The sequence below is a fragment of the Anoplophora glabripennis genome, unplaced genomic scaffold (genome assembly GCF_000390285.2).
Source record: "Anoplophora glabripennis isolate ALB-LARVAE unplaced genomic scaffold, Agla_2.0 scaffold44, whole genome shotgun sequence".
Classification (NCBI taxonomy): Eukaryota; Metazoa; Arthropoda; class Insecta; order Coleoptera; family Cerambycidae; genus Anoplophora; species Anoplophora glabripennis.
Genome location: NW_019416229.1, coordinates 63,840 through 83,637, shown reverse-complemented (window position 1 = coordinate 83,637; position 19,798 = coordinate 63,840). Strand labels below are relative to the sequence as shown.

Below are 19,798 nucleotides of genomic sequence, written 5' to 3'. Positions count from 1 at the left end.
TAGAAAAGGGAAAATACTCTATAAAGTGAAAAGTACTTTAGGAATGAAAGAACTATAAAATTTCCTCACATTTAAGAACATGAAAAGATTACCTGTTCCTCAAGATATGATATCCGATGAGTGAGTCTGATATTATCGGATCTAAGTCCTTCTTTAATCCTCTGAGCCTCCTCTGCTCTTTCCTTGATTATCTCTAATTCTGATCGAAGAGCAGCTACTTCTTTTGAAGAAGTATTAAATTGAATCACTGTATCGTTTTGCGATAATTTCCGCAGGATTACTATTTGGGCAGGATCCGGAGCCGCGGCCAATAACCTTGTAAGATCGTCTCTGGTTTTTGTTACAACTATTTTGCCATTAACTTCAATCAATCTGAAAAGAGTAAGTATTAAACATTAATTATATTTTAAATTAAGGGAAGTGAGGTATAAGTGGTTGCATATATTTGATTCATTTTCAAAATTTTCGACCATTTAATAGTTTGGGTTTTCTAGAAGATGTGCCTGTTAACATCATGGTTGTTACATGGTTTCAATCGTGAAGTGCGAGGGTTCTTAAGACATTACTTTTCGTAATAAGCGGGTATATGTTATGGAGGACCAGTTGTGTGACTAGGTCACCAGATTTAACCCTTGTGAAATCTTTTTATGGGGTTGGATTAAATAGTACATACTGCTGATCCAAGCTTTTAAATTTATCTTCGGAAAGTACACATTGTAGTCAGTTAGTCAGTCATTTTTTCTTAGATACCTACAATTGTGGTGAAAAAGGGGCAATATGATATCTCTTGCCATGAAAACAGAAAAAAAAAACAAATTTGAACTAACGAACCTAATTAAAAAAGATACATTTTTAGGGGAAAAAAACAAGACTGATTTTTAGAAACATTATCTAAATTGATTAATGGGGTTATTCAGTAAATTTTCAAAAATGTTCTTATTTTGTATAAACAAATTATTGCTCATGATTAGGCGATCCTGAAAATTTCAACTCAATCCGTTGAGCGGTTCTCAAACTATATGATTTTTAAAATGCAAATATTTGTCTCAGCCGTGGCAATGCAATGACGTCACCGCATGGGACGGTCAACCGGCTTGGCGCTACTTCCAGATGAATTTCTGCATCTGCAGAATGATTTAGTGTTTGTGGATATTAAATTTAACAAATGGAAGCAAATTTCGTAAAAGCAGATTCTTCTAATTTGCCAAAAGTAGGTTTGTTCATGGTTATGGATTTTTTAAATAATAACCACGACTTTATCAGTGCTGAGATGAGAGGAGCGAAAATGCAAAGATTAACTTTCAATAACGTGTAATGCTTCTTTAAAGTACGTTTGTAGCGAAAGTTTTGATGTTTTTATAGAATAAGAATAGTAAATAAGAATAAGGATTTTGCGTTTAATTGGACCAAACCGGTTCTATCACAGGTTTCAAAGATTTACCTAATCAGATACAAAATTCTTATTACTATTTTTATTCCCATGCATAGGCGCCGACTTCTCGGGTGCTCTGGGGCTCAAGCACCCGCAACAATTATTATCAGTTTTGTTAGAATAGTATATTTCTGTGCTACCTACTTTTACGTCTACATAGTACATATACTTATATTTTCACTTATTATTCCATAGAAGTTTATTTTTTGTTAAAATTATTACGATTGTTAAATTTTTGAAACTTATATCTAAACAGTAATAAAGTTCATTTATTCTGACAAGTTTAATTAATTTCGATTTATATATTTTAAAGTTTTTCATAAAATCTAATTCGGAAAAATACGTATTTTAAATCTTTTACCTCATGCTATTTCAAATGACGACTCATTTCTCTTGCTTTTTAATGTTATCTGGCAAAAAATGCTTATAAGGCAACCGAGCACCCGACAAAAGTTTTAAAAGTTGGCGCCTATGACTACATAAAATATACCTAATATCTTATAAACATATTCATAATATAATATTTATTATGTATTATTTTATAGGTATTTGCATAATATCCACAAAAAAATCAACAATGGAAATCATAAGTGTATTGAAAATACAAACGTATTTATTACATACCCAAATTACGCAGGTTAGTTTTGTGTTTTCAAAATAAGTCATTTTTCAGATAAAAAATATAAAAATAAAACAAATTAAAGTAGAGACTAATAGAATATTGATTTTAGAATTACGACAGAATTACGGAGACATTGTTCACACTAGTGCTCTCACGCTGGGGTATGTACAATACAATATTTGTAATTTTTTTCTGTTCTCTGTCTTCCATATTGCTAACAAAATTCGGTATCTTAACGTACTAATTTTATTAAAGTTAGTATTTTTTGTTATATCAGTTGAATAAGTACAACCTTCGCTCCTTCGCATCATATAAGTTAGACAAAAAAATAATTTATTTTTTATGATCCAATTTTTTTTAATCTGTTTTTTTTTCATGATATATTTTAAATGCAAAAATGAGATATGTAAATGAGTTATTTATTTTTAAATTTGTCCCAGATGGAAGATGTGAATAAATAAATTCAAAATGTTTTTCCTATTCAAAAATATTAGATAGATAATTATTACTTACGAAAATAATATTTAAAATAAACAAATGGTCAAAACAAAGTGCAAAAATTCCATGCACACATTGAATACATACCTAATGTGTGATATAGTGACGAGTAATTTTACTTATTTGCTGTTTTCAGTGAGCGATTTTTAGTTGGCCAAAACAGTTTAATAAAAAATAATCTTGACTGATCTTTAGACACAGCGGTTTCTTTAATTATTTTTAATGTTTTTCCACGATTTTCAAAATTAAAGTACCTTTCCAATATATGCCCTTTTATGTAACATAATCCAAATAATAAAAAGTTCTTTATTTTAATTTCATGACTAAAAATAATTTGGATCTTATGCATTAGTTACCGTTGTAAATTCTTGGTATTCTCAGTACAGGAACACAATACCTTTTTTTATAATTACAGTAGTTTTACCTACCACAGGTGTATACAGGATCTACGGGTGGAAGGTTACGATTGTTCACTTTATTCTCATTGTTAAATGGGTGCTTTTCCGGTTAACTCTCCGGCCTGTTTCGTTAAAGGTACCTAATAAATTAATCGTTGGATGGTACAGTACAATTTTTAGCTCAATCTGTCTTTCTAAATATGTACTTACCTATATAATGTCTACGATTTTTGTAGCTATTAAAAAAAATAGGAGCTATCTTTAAATAAAACGTTCAGTCCGTCCCAGCGTTTATATTAAAAAGTTAAATCTATGAAACTTTTTAATAGAAACACATAATATATTCCTGTACACGACAAAGTATTAAAAACTGTGGATTTAAAATTTTCAACAGGAAGTACATTGATTTAAAAATGTTTTCCACAGCAGCCTGCGATTAATCATTGAACAAAATAAGGCCATTTACTGCCTCATTTTCAAGGTATAGTGAACATAATTTTTTTAATGACGGAAGTGGTGCAATTAGTTTTCAAAATGCGACAATAATGTCAGTTTGGATTCTGAAACAATCTAATATATTCAGAACAAAAACGTAACAAAAAAATAGCAAATAGTTTTTGTAACTCCAGAGAAGATTGCATGATGGTATGACGATGTTAAAACTCGCGTGGGTTATGTTGTTTACATCTGAACACAATCCTCACATTATTTAATTATAATGTAACATGGAAAATAATTAATCTTATAATTTGCCTACGAGGAATGTTTTGTAAGACGGCGATGTAGTAAGACTGGTAACAAAATTAGTTATACGAGGGTAATGTGAAATGTTATAAGGGCGTCTCAGAAATAAGTGCTAAAATTTTAACTTTTAACTCATCAAAATAACTTCTAATATTTTTCTTTTCGGGAACTTTTTGAAAACAGAAGAACAAGTTTAAAGAGAATATAATTTTTTCAGTTTCAAAATTTTTGTTATACGTGGATCATAAGTTGAAACACATAGTCGGTTAATTAGAAACAAAAACAAGCAAAAAAAATAGTTACTTAGTGCTAATATACACTACTTAGGCTATCAAAAAAATATATATATAAAATTTTTGAAAATAAAATTGTAAGTTTATTTATTTATAATTAGGTATTTAAAATTATTAAATATTGTGAATACTGAAAACACTCGATGTAATAATATTTGCCAAGAATCTATTAAAAATAGTTACAAAATCAAAAAACTGCAAACATTTTCTACTTGTTAAACCTATATAAATTAATATAAAATTCAATGACAAGCTGAAAGTAACAAAAGATAAAAATTGTAATGTTCGGTTTAAGACCTCCATCTTTTTAAATCACCCTGGTATCTCTTCTCGGCAAAGCTTTTAAATGTTAACGCAGAAAAATATAAATCCTGTGTGAATCTGAGAAACATTTGATTGTGAAGTTTCTAGAAAAACGTCTACGTTTCTTGTTTATTACAGCTTAAGACGTTACTTCCGTTTCTGTAAAGACTTTCCTAAACCATATGAGAAACATTTATTGTATCATGTCTGTCATGTCATGATTACGCTACATGTCCTGTGAAAAAACACGAAAGTTTTGCGTAACGTTACAGAGATGCTGAATGATTTATTATTTCTACATTTATTATATTCAGGAAATTTCACTTTTCTAATTTAATACAAAGACAGTTGCCATATACGAGTATTACCACTAGAAACCCCATTTAGCACCGCTTTATTTCAGTTTTTACACTATATTTAAGTGAGTTTTGTAGGTACTATAGCCATTAGGGCCCTCCTAAATTTGTAAAATATTATTTATGATTTCTTACTTTCAAAATTAATTTGCCAAACTTAAAATTTGAATTTAAATGGTTAAAACAAAAAAGTCATATGTATAAATGTTCGGAAAATCTTCGTTTCCGAGATACAAGATTTTAAAATTTGAAAAAAATTTCACATTTTCTTAAATATCTCTGACAGTCCTCGCTAATTAGCCGAAGAAACGGCAAATAATTAATATACAAATAACATTTTGTCCAGGTATAGTTTATAGGAGTAGAAGTAAGGACCTGTAAAGTTCCCACCCTAACGAGGGGCGCAACCACCCTTTTTCCACGAAAAACTACCCCCTGGCGGGACTTATCTACGGTTTTTCGCGATTTTCTTTGAAACCATCACTTAAAAGGAAATTAGTGGAGGATGGGTTAATAATCTACATTCTATTGAAAACAAGTTAGTGAAATGGAAGTATTCGCTGGAGAGTCCTCGTGATGTGGAGTCGTTTGTGGGTATCTGTACATATAGGACATTTTTTGTATAAAATTTAATAGAGAACATTTCCGTTTCTATAAATTTTTCCCGTCAGCGTGATGGTTTCAAAGAAAAACGCGAAAAACCGTAGTTAAGTCCCGCCTGAGGGTAGTTTCTCCTGAAAAAAAGGTAGTTGCGTCCACAGTTAGGGTGGCAATTTTTCGGGTCCTTACTTCTACTAACATAAACTATCCATGGACAAAATATTATTTGTATATGAATTATTTCTTTTAAAAAGTGGACTATAAAGGACATTTGGTATTTATAGCGATGTACGAATCCACTGTATTCGAATAAATAGATACGAGTAGCGGATAACCGGGAATCGCTATCACTAAGAATTTTGGAAATTCGACACTACTTTCTAACTTCTAGTTGTGTTTCTAAGATTTAGATATTTTACATTTTTTGAATAGCTTCGGAAAAAGTACCAAATTTTCACACCAATTATTTTAAAGTTTTTTTCTGGGCTGGACACCATGCACACCCCTGCTCCCCTCTAGCTACGCCCATGGTGATTCCCAGTGTCTCCGTCACTAAGAGACGTATTTAATTCAGTGAATTTTTACCTTTCCCAAAGCTTCATCATTGTATCAAATTTCTTATTTAAAGAACTTTCAACGCCCTATTTCTTGAACACAAATACAACGTTTTTTTCTTATTCTGACCTATTAAATTCAAATTTGTGTTTGGCTTAGTAACCTGAAACACCTTATATACATCTTAAATAGCATGTCTGAAGAGAGTATAACTACTTTTAAATAACATACCAGCAATTTTTAGCTTCTTAACGATATTTGTTCACTACTAAAATAAACACATTAAATTTTCATTGTTACACATGTTAAACCAGACATTATCTTCGTTTTCATTGTCAGAAAATATTATTTAAAAGCTGTTCTGCTATTAAATATGCATCAAATCCTCTTAATACATTACTCAAAGTATGTACGAGATTGCCCATGTGGTAAATGTAATTACTACGGTTTGAAAGTAGCGGGAAAGTTTAAATGTTAATAAATCTCATTTGATTGCTCCTTTTAAATACTTTTAGATGATTAGTAGCTACTTAATAACCTCCCAGAGAGGAAATCATTATAATACCTTAATGGTTAAAGCGATATTAGCTATTTGCATTTAGATCCACATGTGGTTGTGTTACAGAATAATCTGTTACATTGACATGTGATTTTTTCAGGGAAGAGTGGCTTCTTACATGCATCAGAGGTTAGCGTATTTTGAACTACAAAATACATATTAAATTTAGGTAGTACACCTTGGCGGTGTTTTACTTGGATTCGTTGCCCTTGCGAAACTACTTCGTAAGTACCTACCAATCAAATATTAGAAAATAATTGAGAACCACTACCCCGCATTCCGCCGACTACCATTCCATTCTTAATTCAATCTATTTAAATGTGAGAACACAGCGAGGAGTCTCTTATTATTTGGCGGATTAATGTTCTTTGATGCGATAGTAATTAACACGACGCATTCAACTTACAACTGCCTCGTCGATCTTTCTAGGGTCGAGTATTGTGGCGGCCGATTGTGAAGAAACTCATCTCGGCTTTAATTCCACGGGTATCTGAGACTTAATTGGCTGTTAGGTGCGTATATGAGAAAATTTCCTTGGCAAATTAACGGATTGTTATTTAAAGATACCTGTTGCATAATGGTGATGATTCTCTGTACATGTCGACCTATTAGCACGTCTTTATTAAATAGTGTATTAGTGTATTAAGTGTACCAACAGATTTTAGGATTGCAAAGAAAACATTTTTTTTATAATAATTTAGTGATGAATAGACATCGGAAACTTTGTGGCGACAATGAAATTAATAAACAGTACCTATATTAGCTAGTAAGTTGCAATGAGTGTTACAGTAGCAGAAATAGGTTAAATCTGTGTCGCTCTATACGCACAATACACAACGCTATTGACAATTGAATAAATTGATCGATGCGAAGCTTCAGATCAAAGGCAGACATGTACATGTTATTGTACAATGATGCGGATAGTAGGATTATTAAAATGTGGAGTAGTTGATGCTTCGCTACCATTAATATTTATTAAAAACTTCGACCATTTTAAATATGCGCCTGTGACCCCGGTAAATATTGAACGGTTATTTTCATCTTTGAAATGGGTATTTACCGATCGCCGAACACGTGGAACACTGTTAAGTATTTTCTACAATTATTGTTTTCCCTATTAGTAAGAAATTATTATTTTGTTAACTTTTGCTGGTACTTATTATTACGTATTATACCATCTGAAGGGTTTAGTGTAGAAAAATATACACTGCCCCTTTTTATTTCACACTAATATGCAAATACTTACATACAGGGTGTTCTCAAAGTTGAGTAATTTATGTTAACAGTTGGTAGAACTCGTAAAAAAAGTCGATTTACCAAAAATCGTTTATATAAAAGTTGCCAAATAAAGCAATTATTAAAAAAAAATGATATTTAAAAACTTTATAGTACAAACGTGATTTATTGTTATTTTCGACCACTGCGTTGTAAAAACAGTAAACAAATGGTAACAATTTTGAACAATTTTTGTAGAACAGGGTTTTTATAATTCTCTTCTTCTGCAACTTTTACATAAACCATTTTTGGTAAATCGACTTTTTTACGAGTTCTACCAGCTGTTAAAATAAATGACACAACTTTAAAAACACCCGATATATAGGGTGTCACCTATCGAATGTTACATACTTCAAGGGTATAAACCTATGCACTGAAACCCCAACACCCCCATGACCCTACAATTCATAACCCCACGATTCCCTAACCACAACTTTTTTACCTTGTACTTTGATCTCATTCACCAAAGAATCGAGTGTAACAGTCGATCTAGTTTTTTTTTATAACTTTAACTGGTAGGACTGTCGGAATTAGCCGATGTACACCACGAGATGGTTGCGCGATCGAATTTCGTACATCATATAGCTCTCATAAGAGCTTTTGAAAAAAAATAATTTGTAGGATAGACGGTACTATAAATTAATCAATAAAACTAAAATAAATAAATGAATGATTAATGTTAAGAATCTCTTTTGACTAGGTTAAATGCAATGAAAATCCTCAACCACGTTAATGTTAGCCATAATACAGATTGCTTATGATTTATTAGTTATGGGGCTATGGGGTTATGAAGTTACGGGGTTATGGGGTTATAGGGTTATGAGAATTTTTTTGAATTTGAATACTTGGATCTTCAACGACCCCTCGGATATGTGATGTTTTGCAATAATACAGGTTGTCTATGATTTATTCCTTTGGTTATGGGGTTATGGGGTTATAGGGTTATTAGGGTTTGGGTTCATGGGCTTATTAGGTTGGGATATCATTGGGTTAAATGTTTGTGAGATTTATTTAATTGGATTTAGCGTTGGAAGCTTGTGAGCCTTAATGTTATGGTTTCCAGAATATCTTTTTTTTTGAGGTTATGAAATATCCTGAGGGTGATAGGGTTAAATGGATTCGGATTCAGCGACCCAAAAAACGTATAATAAACATGATCCGACCTCTGGACCCGAAAGTCTATTTTTTGTGTGGCTGTGATTATTGATGATCATGTAAAACAATAAAAAGACGTTCTATTTACTTACCTATCTCCTTTACATAATCCTGTTTCCTCTAAAGCCCATTCCACCCACAATCCAGGAGTCGAGTCCTTCTGACCAGCGCCGAATTTGGGACTTTTTGGATCATAATTCAGCTCAATTGCACGTAGAATTACATATTCGCCTCCTTCAACGCAACTAAAAGACAAAAATGGGAATGATAACGGTTACTGATAGTGGTAACTTGCTTGTGAAATTACCTGTACAACGTATGACATTCGCAGTTGTTTTTGTTGCTTTCTTCTATGCACAGCTGAAGAGCCCTGGTCTCTTCTAGGAGTGTTAGCAGATTAAGTTCTTCCCTTCCCAGTTGGTACTCTAACTCTGCCTGTTGGATCCGAACGTCTATGTTACTGAAAGGAAATATAATGAACTTAGAATCAATCTGAAATATTCTTCTCATTAACTCTTATCTTACTCTGTTATATCCAATCTTTCCAACGCCATCTTCAAATTCTTTATAGTAAGCCTCTTATTGTCCACGTCGATTTTCAATCGGCACAGCCTATCCTCAGCATGTTTCTTCTCTGTCTCCGACAGTTCTTTGTTGTTCGTTATAATGTTATTGTTATTGCTGCAGTTTTTCATGCTGTTCAGCCTCAACCCGGGCACGGTTAACTGACCTTTGAGGCTCTGTATGATGTTCTCCTTGTCTCTAAGGGCGTTCCTCAGGCTCTCTATTTCTTTGGCGGCTAGTTCTTTGGGGATAGAACGGATCGACGAACCTAAGCTGATGCCACTGAGGCTGCCGTTCTTCTTTCTCCTGGGGGTACTGGACAACGATACCTCTATGCTGGCCATCTGCAACAAGGAGAATCTCTTTGATAATAGCCAAAATCCTGTAATTGTTACGAGAAAAATGCAATTCTCTTGCGTTTCTTTATTGTTATTATTGATGTTGTCCCTTTAGGATCAGTTTCAGTAGCGTACCTCAACAGGGTCAGTGGTTATAAATAATTATAAAAAAATTATTATGTGGTAAATTATTGCTCTTGGAAAATTTTTATAAAGAACAAATTTTTAGGAAATAATTAAAAATGTATCATCATGCCACAGTAATATGGTGTGTTAGAAAATAGGCTGCGTTCCCCAAACGCTTCAATCATTCTGGACCTCTCGGTATAAAAATAACATAACAAAGAAGGCTACAATGTTCATTTTTCGAGGTAAATAAAAGTTACATCAAATTATGTGATGAAAAAATAGAAAAATAATTTACTGCTATATTATTCTGTAGTTGCAGTTTATTTCATAACAAATGTATCGTTATAGATGTAATCTTCATGTGCACCAAAAGGGTTTCACGCCATTTACTGTTATCCTGTTATTTTATTACAACTTTGTGAGAGTAACTAACAGGGGCACTGACTACCCGTCTACCACGCCACTGATGGCTGTAGTGAATCATTTGTACGTTATTTTTAAGGTACATTATGTTACCACAAAACATACCCAATTTGGTTTCGATAGTACTTGTTGTATTTTAGATATCACGAAAAAAGTTAAAACAAAAATTATATCGGACATCCTGTATCTCGATTAAGAAACGATTTACGACCTATCTTCACATGAACTTTTCTGTTCAAAATGAAGTCCTCTATCAACAGTTAAACTTAGTACTTTCAAAAAGGGAACACCCTGTATGCCACAATATAGCTGACGAATCAAGTTCTAACAGTAAATTTTTGAGTCTGTGTTGTAAATTTCAATAAAAATTTGAAATACGTAGTTTTTCTGTTTTGAGTATTTAACGAAGCTGTAAATTAAAAAAATATTGCGCCATAAAGATCAGTCAGGGTTTGATTTTTAATAATTTATTTTTGCCTATAATTTTGAAATAGAAAGAAAATTTGATAAACCTTAGCATATTTCTTTATCTTGTGAATGCACGAAATACATATTTCTGAAGGAACAAAAGATATTTCATTGTTCTATTGGCATATAACGTACATAGTATAACGACCACTGGTATAAAAAGCAATACAGAGTAAATACACTTAAGAACTCCGAGTAGGACATTTTTTTTAATTATGCGTTTTTAATATTAGCTTTTATAATTTTACTTTACTTTAAAGTCTAAAACTCTAATTTCTTAAAATTATCTAATGTATGCTATCTAGGTATGCTAAAAATCAACTTCAGAGACAAGCTATTTAATTAAGAACTAATGTTATTGTATGAACAACTATTCTACAAGTTAAAGACCTGTCTGCATNAGTTTCAGTAGCGTACCTCAACAGGGTCAGTGGTTATAAATAATTATAAAAAAATTGTAATGCGGTAAATTATTGCTCTTGGAAAATTTTTATAAAGAACAAATTTTTTGGGAATTAAAAATGTATCATCATGCCACAGTTATGTACAGAGAGATCCAGAATAATTGAAGTTTGGAGATCGCAGCCTGTGCCTGTCTCTGTCAATATTACAGATTTTTATACGCTAAAGATGGTGTAAGAAACAGGCTGTAAGAAACATAACAAAGAAGACTATAATGTTCATTTTTTGAGATAAATAAATGTTACATCAAATTATGTGATGAACAATTAGAAAATTAATTTACTGCTATATTATTCTGTATTTACAGTTTATTTAATAACAAATTTATCGTTATAGATGTAATCTTCATGTGCACCAAAAGGGTTTCACGCCATTTACTGTTATCCTGTTATTTTATGATAATTTTGTGAGAGTAACGTTTCGTTTAACATTAGCCAGCGACGTCAAAAATGTTATGAAATTTCAAAAAAACTCGGAGGTAGAAAACTTCTACCACGCCACTGGTGGCTGTAGTGAATCGTTTGTACGTTATTTTTAAGGTACATTATGTCACCACAAGACATATCCAATTTGGTTTCGGTAGTACTTGTTGTATTTTGGATATCATGAAAAGTTAAAACAAAAATTATATTGGACATCCTGTATCTCGATTAAGAAACGATTTACGACCTATCTACATGAACTTTTCTGTTCAAAATGAAGATCAGTCGGGGTTTGACTTTTAATCAATTATTTTTGCCTATAATTTTGAGAATGGAGAAAGAAATTTTCGTACATCACTATGACAGTTTTCACAATATATATTCATGTTTCGAAAGATTTTCTCTTTTCGTTTCAAAACTATATTCTTTTGACTAAAATGAAATCATGAAGGCAGTTGTAGTTGTTAAAAATACTTTTTCCGTTTATAAAAAATGAGAAGAGCAGAAAAGCAAAATTTTATTGAAAAAAGAGCAAACACGAAAAAGCACAAAATGGAGCAAGAAAAAATATTTTATTACCAAAAAAAGCAAAATAACAAAAGAGTGAAGGTGTCGATGACGATATTAGTTGATATTGAGTAATATGCGAAAGCCACAAAGAAAATTTGATATTGATAAACCTTCTTTATCTGGTGAATGCACGAAATATATCTACATGTTTCTGAAGGAACAAAAGATATTTCATTGTTCTATTGGCATTGATTAAATGGATTTTGAATAATTTTTTGAAGATTTATTCCAATTTTGTTCAATGTGACGACCATTCATACATATAACGACCACTGGTATAAAAAGCAATACAGAGAAAATACACTTAAGAACTTAAGGCCGATACCTATCGACTATAAAAGTTTGTGTCTTCGAGTAAGACAATTTTTTTAATTATGCATTTTTAATATTAGCTTTTATACTTTTACTTTACTTTAAAAGGATAAGCTAATACAAATCAAGTCTAAAACTCTAATTACTTAAAATTCTAATCTAATGCAATCATATATGGTCTTTGACTTCCTTTAGGTATGCTAAAAATCAACTTCAAAGACAAGCTATTTAATTAATAACTAAAGTTATTGTATGAACAACTATTCTACAAGTTAAAGACCTGTCTGCGTAACAAAATGATAATGAAAAAACGATTTAGTTAAAAGGGCAAGTCATTACTTTACAATTGATAGGTAGGTTCAAATTTAATAACTATAAATATTCAGACATCAGTTTTAATGTAAAAAAAGGTGCCTCTCGAAAAAGTAGTCTTTAAAATGCAGAAATAGAGTAGCTAATCTATTATGGTTAATAATGCAATATTATCAAAGAGATGATATTAGAAACACGAAAGAGAACAGAACGGTTATATTATTTGATTATTGAAATAAGTATTTTTATCTAGATAATTCATAATTAATTTGGGCGAGATATAAGATTTAGTCCGCAAGGTAGTTGTTTTCTACAACATCATTAGTTATTAGTTATTAATAATTTGACTCTGAACTTGCTTTTTAGCATACCTACCTAGATATTGATTGATTTTGACTAACACTCTGTAGATAAATTTGGCAATAGTATTAACGACACCTTTACATAAATGACTGTAATGCGGCGGCTACACGACAGCGACTTGCCTGCACGGTATGGTTTGCGCAATANTTCAAAGACAAGCTATTTAATTAATAACTAAAGTTATTGTATGAACAACTATTCTACAAGTTAAAGACCTGTCTGCGTAACAAAATGATAATGAAAAAACGATTTAGTTAAAAGGGCAAGTCATTACTTTACAATTGATAGGTAGGTTCAAATTTAATGTCTATAAATATTCAGACATCAGTTCTAATTTAAAAAAAGATGCCACTCGAAAAAGTAATCATTAAAATGCAGAAATAGGGTAGCTCATCTATTGTGGTTAATAACGCAATATTATCAAAGAGATGAAATTAGAAACACGAAAGAGAACAGAAGGGTTATATTGTTTGATTATTGAAATAAATATTTTTTTAGATAATTCATAATTAATCTGGGTGGGATATAAGATTTAGTCCGCAAGGTAGTTGTTTTCTACAACATCATTAGTTATTAGTTATTAATAATTTGACTTTGAAGTTGCTTTTTAGCTTACCTGGATATGGATGTCAAAAATCAGACGAGAATTTTAGGAACATATTTGGTACTGGTAGTTTTATCTACGGCAGTTCATTGATCTGCTTGTATTAATTTTGACTAATACTCTGTAGATAAATTTGGCAATAGTATTAACGACACCTTTACATAAATGACTGTAAGATAATGTACAATCTTGAAGAATAGAGTAAAAAAAGGAACTTTCAAGGACATAACATATAGGTTTTTTCAGTCCTTTACCGATTAGAAGACAAAACTGCTCAAGGCAACTTTTCGAAATATTTCATTACAGAATGATTTATGGATCGGTCCTCTCTCTCACACATGAGAACCGGGGATTTTTACGCGGATCCCGATGGCTCAGGGCGCATACCTACCCGTTCTTTTTTCTAACAGCCGCGATAAATTAAAAATGACACACCCACACCGCCAGCTAGATGATGCGAAAAATACCCGTCTGGTCAAAGTGGGCATGGCGCAGGTGAAATACAATATGCCTGCCTGTATAAATCTCAGCAAGACTCGCAGGAATTTTTAAGGCGACTTCGCGGATTTGTTATCCCGTCTTGGATCTGAATGGCTTTATTGACAGTTGAATAATGGAGTCTGGTTTGCATGCGATTAAAAATTGCACGTTGAATCCTGCATTATTTTGACAACTTTCTTTAAGTAAAAAATTAAGGGGGCATTANTTAATGAAACTGCATGGATATACCTTCGGTTAATAAAATTATGAAAAAATACCTTGAAAAATATTTTTCACTGTTAATACAGGACACTGCAATAAGTGAAATGATTCGAAGTTTCACCTATTTTATAAACACCTTGTAAAAACTATAATAATAAAATTTTGTATTTAGGGTTTTGAGGTGTGATCAAATCGAAAATGCTATCAATTTTTTCTTGAAAAAATGCCTAAGATGTTTTTTAATTTTTGAGGGTCTTTTCTTAAAGATAGTAGGCCGTAGAAAAGATCACATGTCAAAAAATATAATATTAAAAATTAGGCCTTTATGAGTACTACCACATAAAAAAAAGAATTTTGGAAATCGGCCAACGCCATCCTAAATACGGAGGTGTCTCGACTTTCAGTGAAACACACTGTATATTTTTCCTCATGAAAGATTAAGTTGGTACTCTCAGATATTTGGCTACAGGGAGATCATATAGAGATTTAAGGTTTTCTGCCGCAATTTATTTTAACTGAACACCGTGCGCCGTCCACACGCTCAAATTTTACCGTGCAAACCGAATTTGCACAAACAAAATCTTCAGCAAGTCAAAGTTTACACCCTATAAAAGCTATAATAATGAAACTTTGTATTTAGGGTTTTGAAGGTGTGATCAAATCGAAAATGCTATCAATTTTTTCTTGAAAAAATGCCTAATATGTTTTTTAATTTTTGAGGGTNAACACGAAAAAGCACAAAATGGAGCAAGAAAAAATATTTTATTACCAAAAAAAGCAAAATAACAAAAGAGTGAAGGTGTCGATGACGATATTAGTTGATATTGAGTAATATGCGAAAGCCACAAAGAAAATTTGATATTGATAAACCTTCTTTATCTGGTGAATGCACGAAATATATCTACATGTTTCTGAAGGAACAAAAGATATTTCATTGTTCTATTGGCATTGATTAAATGGATTTTGAATAATTTTTTGAAGATTTATTCCAATTTTGTTCAATGTGACGACCATTCATACATATAACGACCACTGGTATAAAAAGCAATACAGAGAAAATACACTTAAGAACTTAAGGCCGATACCTATCGACTATAAAAGTTTGTGTCTTCGAGTAAGACAATTTTTTTAATTATGCATTTTTAATATTAGCTTTTATACTTTTACTTTACTTTAAAAGGATAAGCTAATACAAATCAAGTCTAAAACTCTAATTACTTAAAATTCTAATCTAATGCAATCATATATGGTCTTTGACTTCCTTTAGGTATGCTAAAAATCAACTTCAAAGACAAGCTATTTAATTAATAACTAAAGTTATTGTATGAACAACTATTCTACAAGTTAAAGACCTGTCTGCGTAACAAAATGATAATGAAAAAACGATTTAGTTAAAAGGGCAAGTCATTACTTTACAATTGATAGGTAGGTTCAAATTTAATGTCTATAAATATTCAGACATCAGTTCTAATTTAAAAAAAGATGCCACTCGAAAAAGTAATCATTAAAATGCAGAAATAGGGTAGCTCATCTATTGTGGTTAATAACGCAATATTATCAAAGAGATGAAATTAGAAACACGAAAGAGAACAGAAGGGTTATATTGTTTGATTATTGAAATAAATATTTTTTTAGATAATTCATAATTAATCTGGGTGGGATATAAGATTTAGTCCGCAAGGTAGTTGTTTTCTACAACATCATTAGTTATTAGTTATTAATAATTTGACTTTGAAGTTGCTTTTTAGCTTACCTGGATATGGATGTCAAAAATCAGACGAGAATTTTAGGAACATATTTGGTACTGGTAGTTTTATCTACGGCAGTTCATTGATCTGCTTGTATTAATTTTGACTAATACTCTGTAGATAAATTTGGCAATAGTATTAACGACACCTTTACATAAATGACTGTAAGATAATGTACAATCTTGAAGAATAAAGAGAAAAAAAAATGAACTTTCAAGGACATAACATATAGGTTTTTTCAGTCCTTTACCGATTAGAGGACAAAACTGCTCAAGGCAACTTTTCGAAATATTTCATTACAGAATGATTTATGGATCGGTCCTCTCTCTCACACATGAGAACCGGTGATTTTTACGCGGATCCCGATGGCTCAGGGCGCATACCTACCCGTTCTTTTTTCTAACAGCCGCGATAAATTAAAAATGACACACCCACACCGCCAGCTAGATGATGCGAAAAATACCCGTCTGGTCAAAGTGGGCATGGCGCAGGTGAAATACAATATGCCTGCCTGTATACATCTCAGCAAGACTCGCAGGAATTTTTAAGGCGACTTCGCGGATTTGTTATCCCGTCTTGGATCTGAATGGCTTTATTGACAGTTGAATTATGGAGTCTGGTTTGCATGCGATTAAAAATTGCACGTTGAATCCTGCATTATTTTGACAACTTTCTTTAAGTAAAAAATTAAGGGGGCATTAGAGTAAGTAGAACATAGAAAACGTGTTTGGCCTTCTTTGTGTGTCCTGTACATAGGTACGTTCCAATGAAACATTTCCAACATATTCCATATTCCTGGACTTAAAATAGACCGATTTAGGACAATTCACCTATATCCGTAATTGCTTCGGCTTTGACCGCTAGATGGTGTCAAAATTTCTGAAAAATTATTTAATTTTAAGGCTTTTTCGGCTCGTGTTGATATTTCTAGTACCATAGTTTTTCGGGTTGTTATGTCATGGCCTATCTATCTAGCTAGTAGATTTACATTGCAGTTCCTGAGCCTTAGGTAGGAGTCTAATAATGACAGCTCCACAAAAAAAAATTGTGCAAATGACCAGAATACATTATTCCCGTGTATTTTGAGAGCTGAACACGAATCCGATGTCAGAATTGCCCCAGCATAGCAAATCACTAGAACATAAAAACATTGACAAATCAACATGGTAATTTGCTGGGGCAATTCTGACACCGAATTCGAATTCAGAATATACACGAGAATAATGTATTCTGGTCATTTGCACTTTTTTTGTGGAGCTGTGTAATTTATTTTCCTTTAAGAATTGGATATGGATAATAAAATCATGTATACATATTGCATTATAGTAAAATATAGAATAGCACCCATATAGAAAGGTGTTAGAAGTTTGACTGCCTTAATTTTAACAGACGATAGAACATTAAAATAAACAGAAAAACCTTATATAACATGGATCCTAAACTCAACCATTTCCGAGAAAAAAATTATCAAAATCTCCAACTTCATTAATTCTAAAAAATAATTAGCGTTGTAATAAATTTAAAATTTGATAAAATTCATATCGAGCAATGTGACAACGGCGCGGCGGATAACACGAGGTACCATAAGCTGTCCAGCAATACGCAATTCAATTGGTATCTGGAATTGGACCATGTCTAAGAGTTGTTTGCGTATCACTATTTCCTTTTCTTGAGGTGTTTTCCAGCGAGTGCGCGAAAATTGGATTCGAAGGTGTCGTGCGTGCATCGCAAATGGTCGAGGACATTTTGAGCATATTGTAGTTTGCTTTGTACTTGTGCGTTTAAAAATTACTGAATTTTGCTTTTTGGTAAGTACCTAAATTATTTTTAATACGTATGATTATTTGGACGACATGAATCTTTGGGTACTTTAATTACATATTTTTCAGATTCATTATTTGATTAAAAGTTAAGTTCCTATTTTAAGAGATTTATAATTACTAATTCGAGCTAAAATTTACGCACAACACTATCTTCGTAATACAAAATTGAAACACTTTATTTTATTTATTTAAAAACTGGGAAACAATCGTCTTGAAATTTAATAAATGTTTCACAATAATAGGCTGTTTACATTTTTTCCGTAGGACAAGTTTGCCGCGTGCACACGTAGTTTGCATCAGCTGTGTGGCGTTAGGTTAAGCGCTGTTGTCACGTTGTGGCAAAACTCCCCAATATTAATACTCGCTGTATTTTGAAAACTGTTTTGTTCATTTATGATTACTCTATCTCATGCTGAAGTAATGGCAGTCAAATTTCTTACACCTTGTATAATCAGACAGAAAAATGAATAATTTAAAAAAATAAATTCGTTAAATTCATTCTAGTAAATGATAAGTGAAAGTAATGTTCTTAACTTAACTTACAAAATTCTTTTAAAAACATATTAGCTACTTATACTACACATAATGGGGCGAGAAATACCAAACTTTAATGAAAAAGTAATAAAAAAGTTTATTTCGGACAAAAGCAGAAGAAAGGACTTTCACAATAAAAAATAATGTTGAGCATATTTTCCCTATACATATATATTTCAATAGGACTTAAAATGAAACTACTCAATAAGTATATTTGATTTTTTAAATACCTTGAACTTAAATTTTTCCGCACTTCCTGGTATAGAAGTAAAGAGTCGCCACAATAATTTGATTTTGACACAAAGTAAATAAAACTGGACCCAAAATAGAACCCCGTGGCACCTCCAAATTAACACTCAATAGTCCAGACGGTATCTGTTTCAAAAAGCCATATTTGGGTGAATCGTATATCCACGGAGATTTTTGGCTTTTTGGCTTTTAAATACCACTAGAAATTAAATTTTTTCTATGCGCATAAAAATAACGTGGGCTTAATTTTTGGCGGCACAATATGTTAAAAAAATTCGAAAAATGTCATATTTATATTTTTCTTCTTATTTAATTATGTATCTTTTCAAGAGTTGATTTTAGGCGAAAATGGAAGAGGAAAAAAATGTTTGTAAATAATTTTTTTTACAAAACATGACTAGTTACAAATCGAATGAATCATGATTATTATGATAAAAATCGAAAAAATCGCAAAAATTGGGTTAAAAAGCAATACTTTTTAGGGAATTTTTTTTGGGGTGTTCAAATTGAGTATAGGACCTTTATACTTAGCTCAAGAAAACTTCATGTCATATAGAATCATCACACCAAATTTCATCAAAATCGGTTCGATAGATTTTGCATAATAATCTTGCAAACCAGATTTTGAAAAAAAATTTGCAAATTTTCAAAGTTTTGTACAGCAAAAACCAAGGCCCTTAGATACTTGAAAATTTAATCACATATAGAAGGCTTTCAAACTTTTTTTGAAAAATTCGAATCCGTCAATTAGGAGAGCTCTGGCGGTGCCAGATTCCTGCAGTAGCTACTAAAACAATATTTTTTAAATGGCAACACCGAAAAAAATTATTTGTAAATTTTTCTTAATCAAGTAATTTCCACAACTTTGCTTTGGAAGTACTAGTCTATTACTTCAAATAAAAAAGTTGGCCTATGTCAGGTTTTAAAAAAATAACACTGTATATACAGGTTGTAGAGATTCTGTTCCTAACAGTATATACGTGTA

The 19,798-nt window shown here is 31.7% G+C and overlaps 1 protein-coding gene across 1 annotated transcript in view; it reads right to left on the bottom strand.

The window, feature by feature from the left end:
• The window catches only part of LOC108917698, a 76,567-nt gene that overhangs the window by 1,458 nt on the left and 55,311 nt on the right, over window positions 1-19,798 (bottom strand). The window contains exons 3-6 of the mRNA XM_018724435.1: window positions 9,316-9,698; window positions 9,098-9,250; window positions 8,883-9,035; window positions 93-372 (exon numbers count right to left, since the gene is read on the bottom strand). Of these exons, the coding sequence (XP_018579951.1) occupies window positions 93-372; window positions 8,883-9,035; window positions 9,098-9,250; window positions 9,316-9,698 (969 nt within the window). The remainder of the gene's footprint in view (window positions 1-92; window positions 373-8,882; window positions 9,036-9,097; window positions 9,251-9,315; window positions 9,699-19,798) is intronic.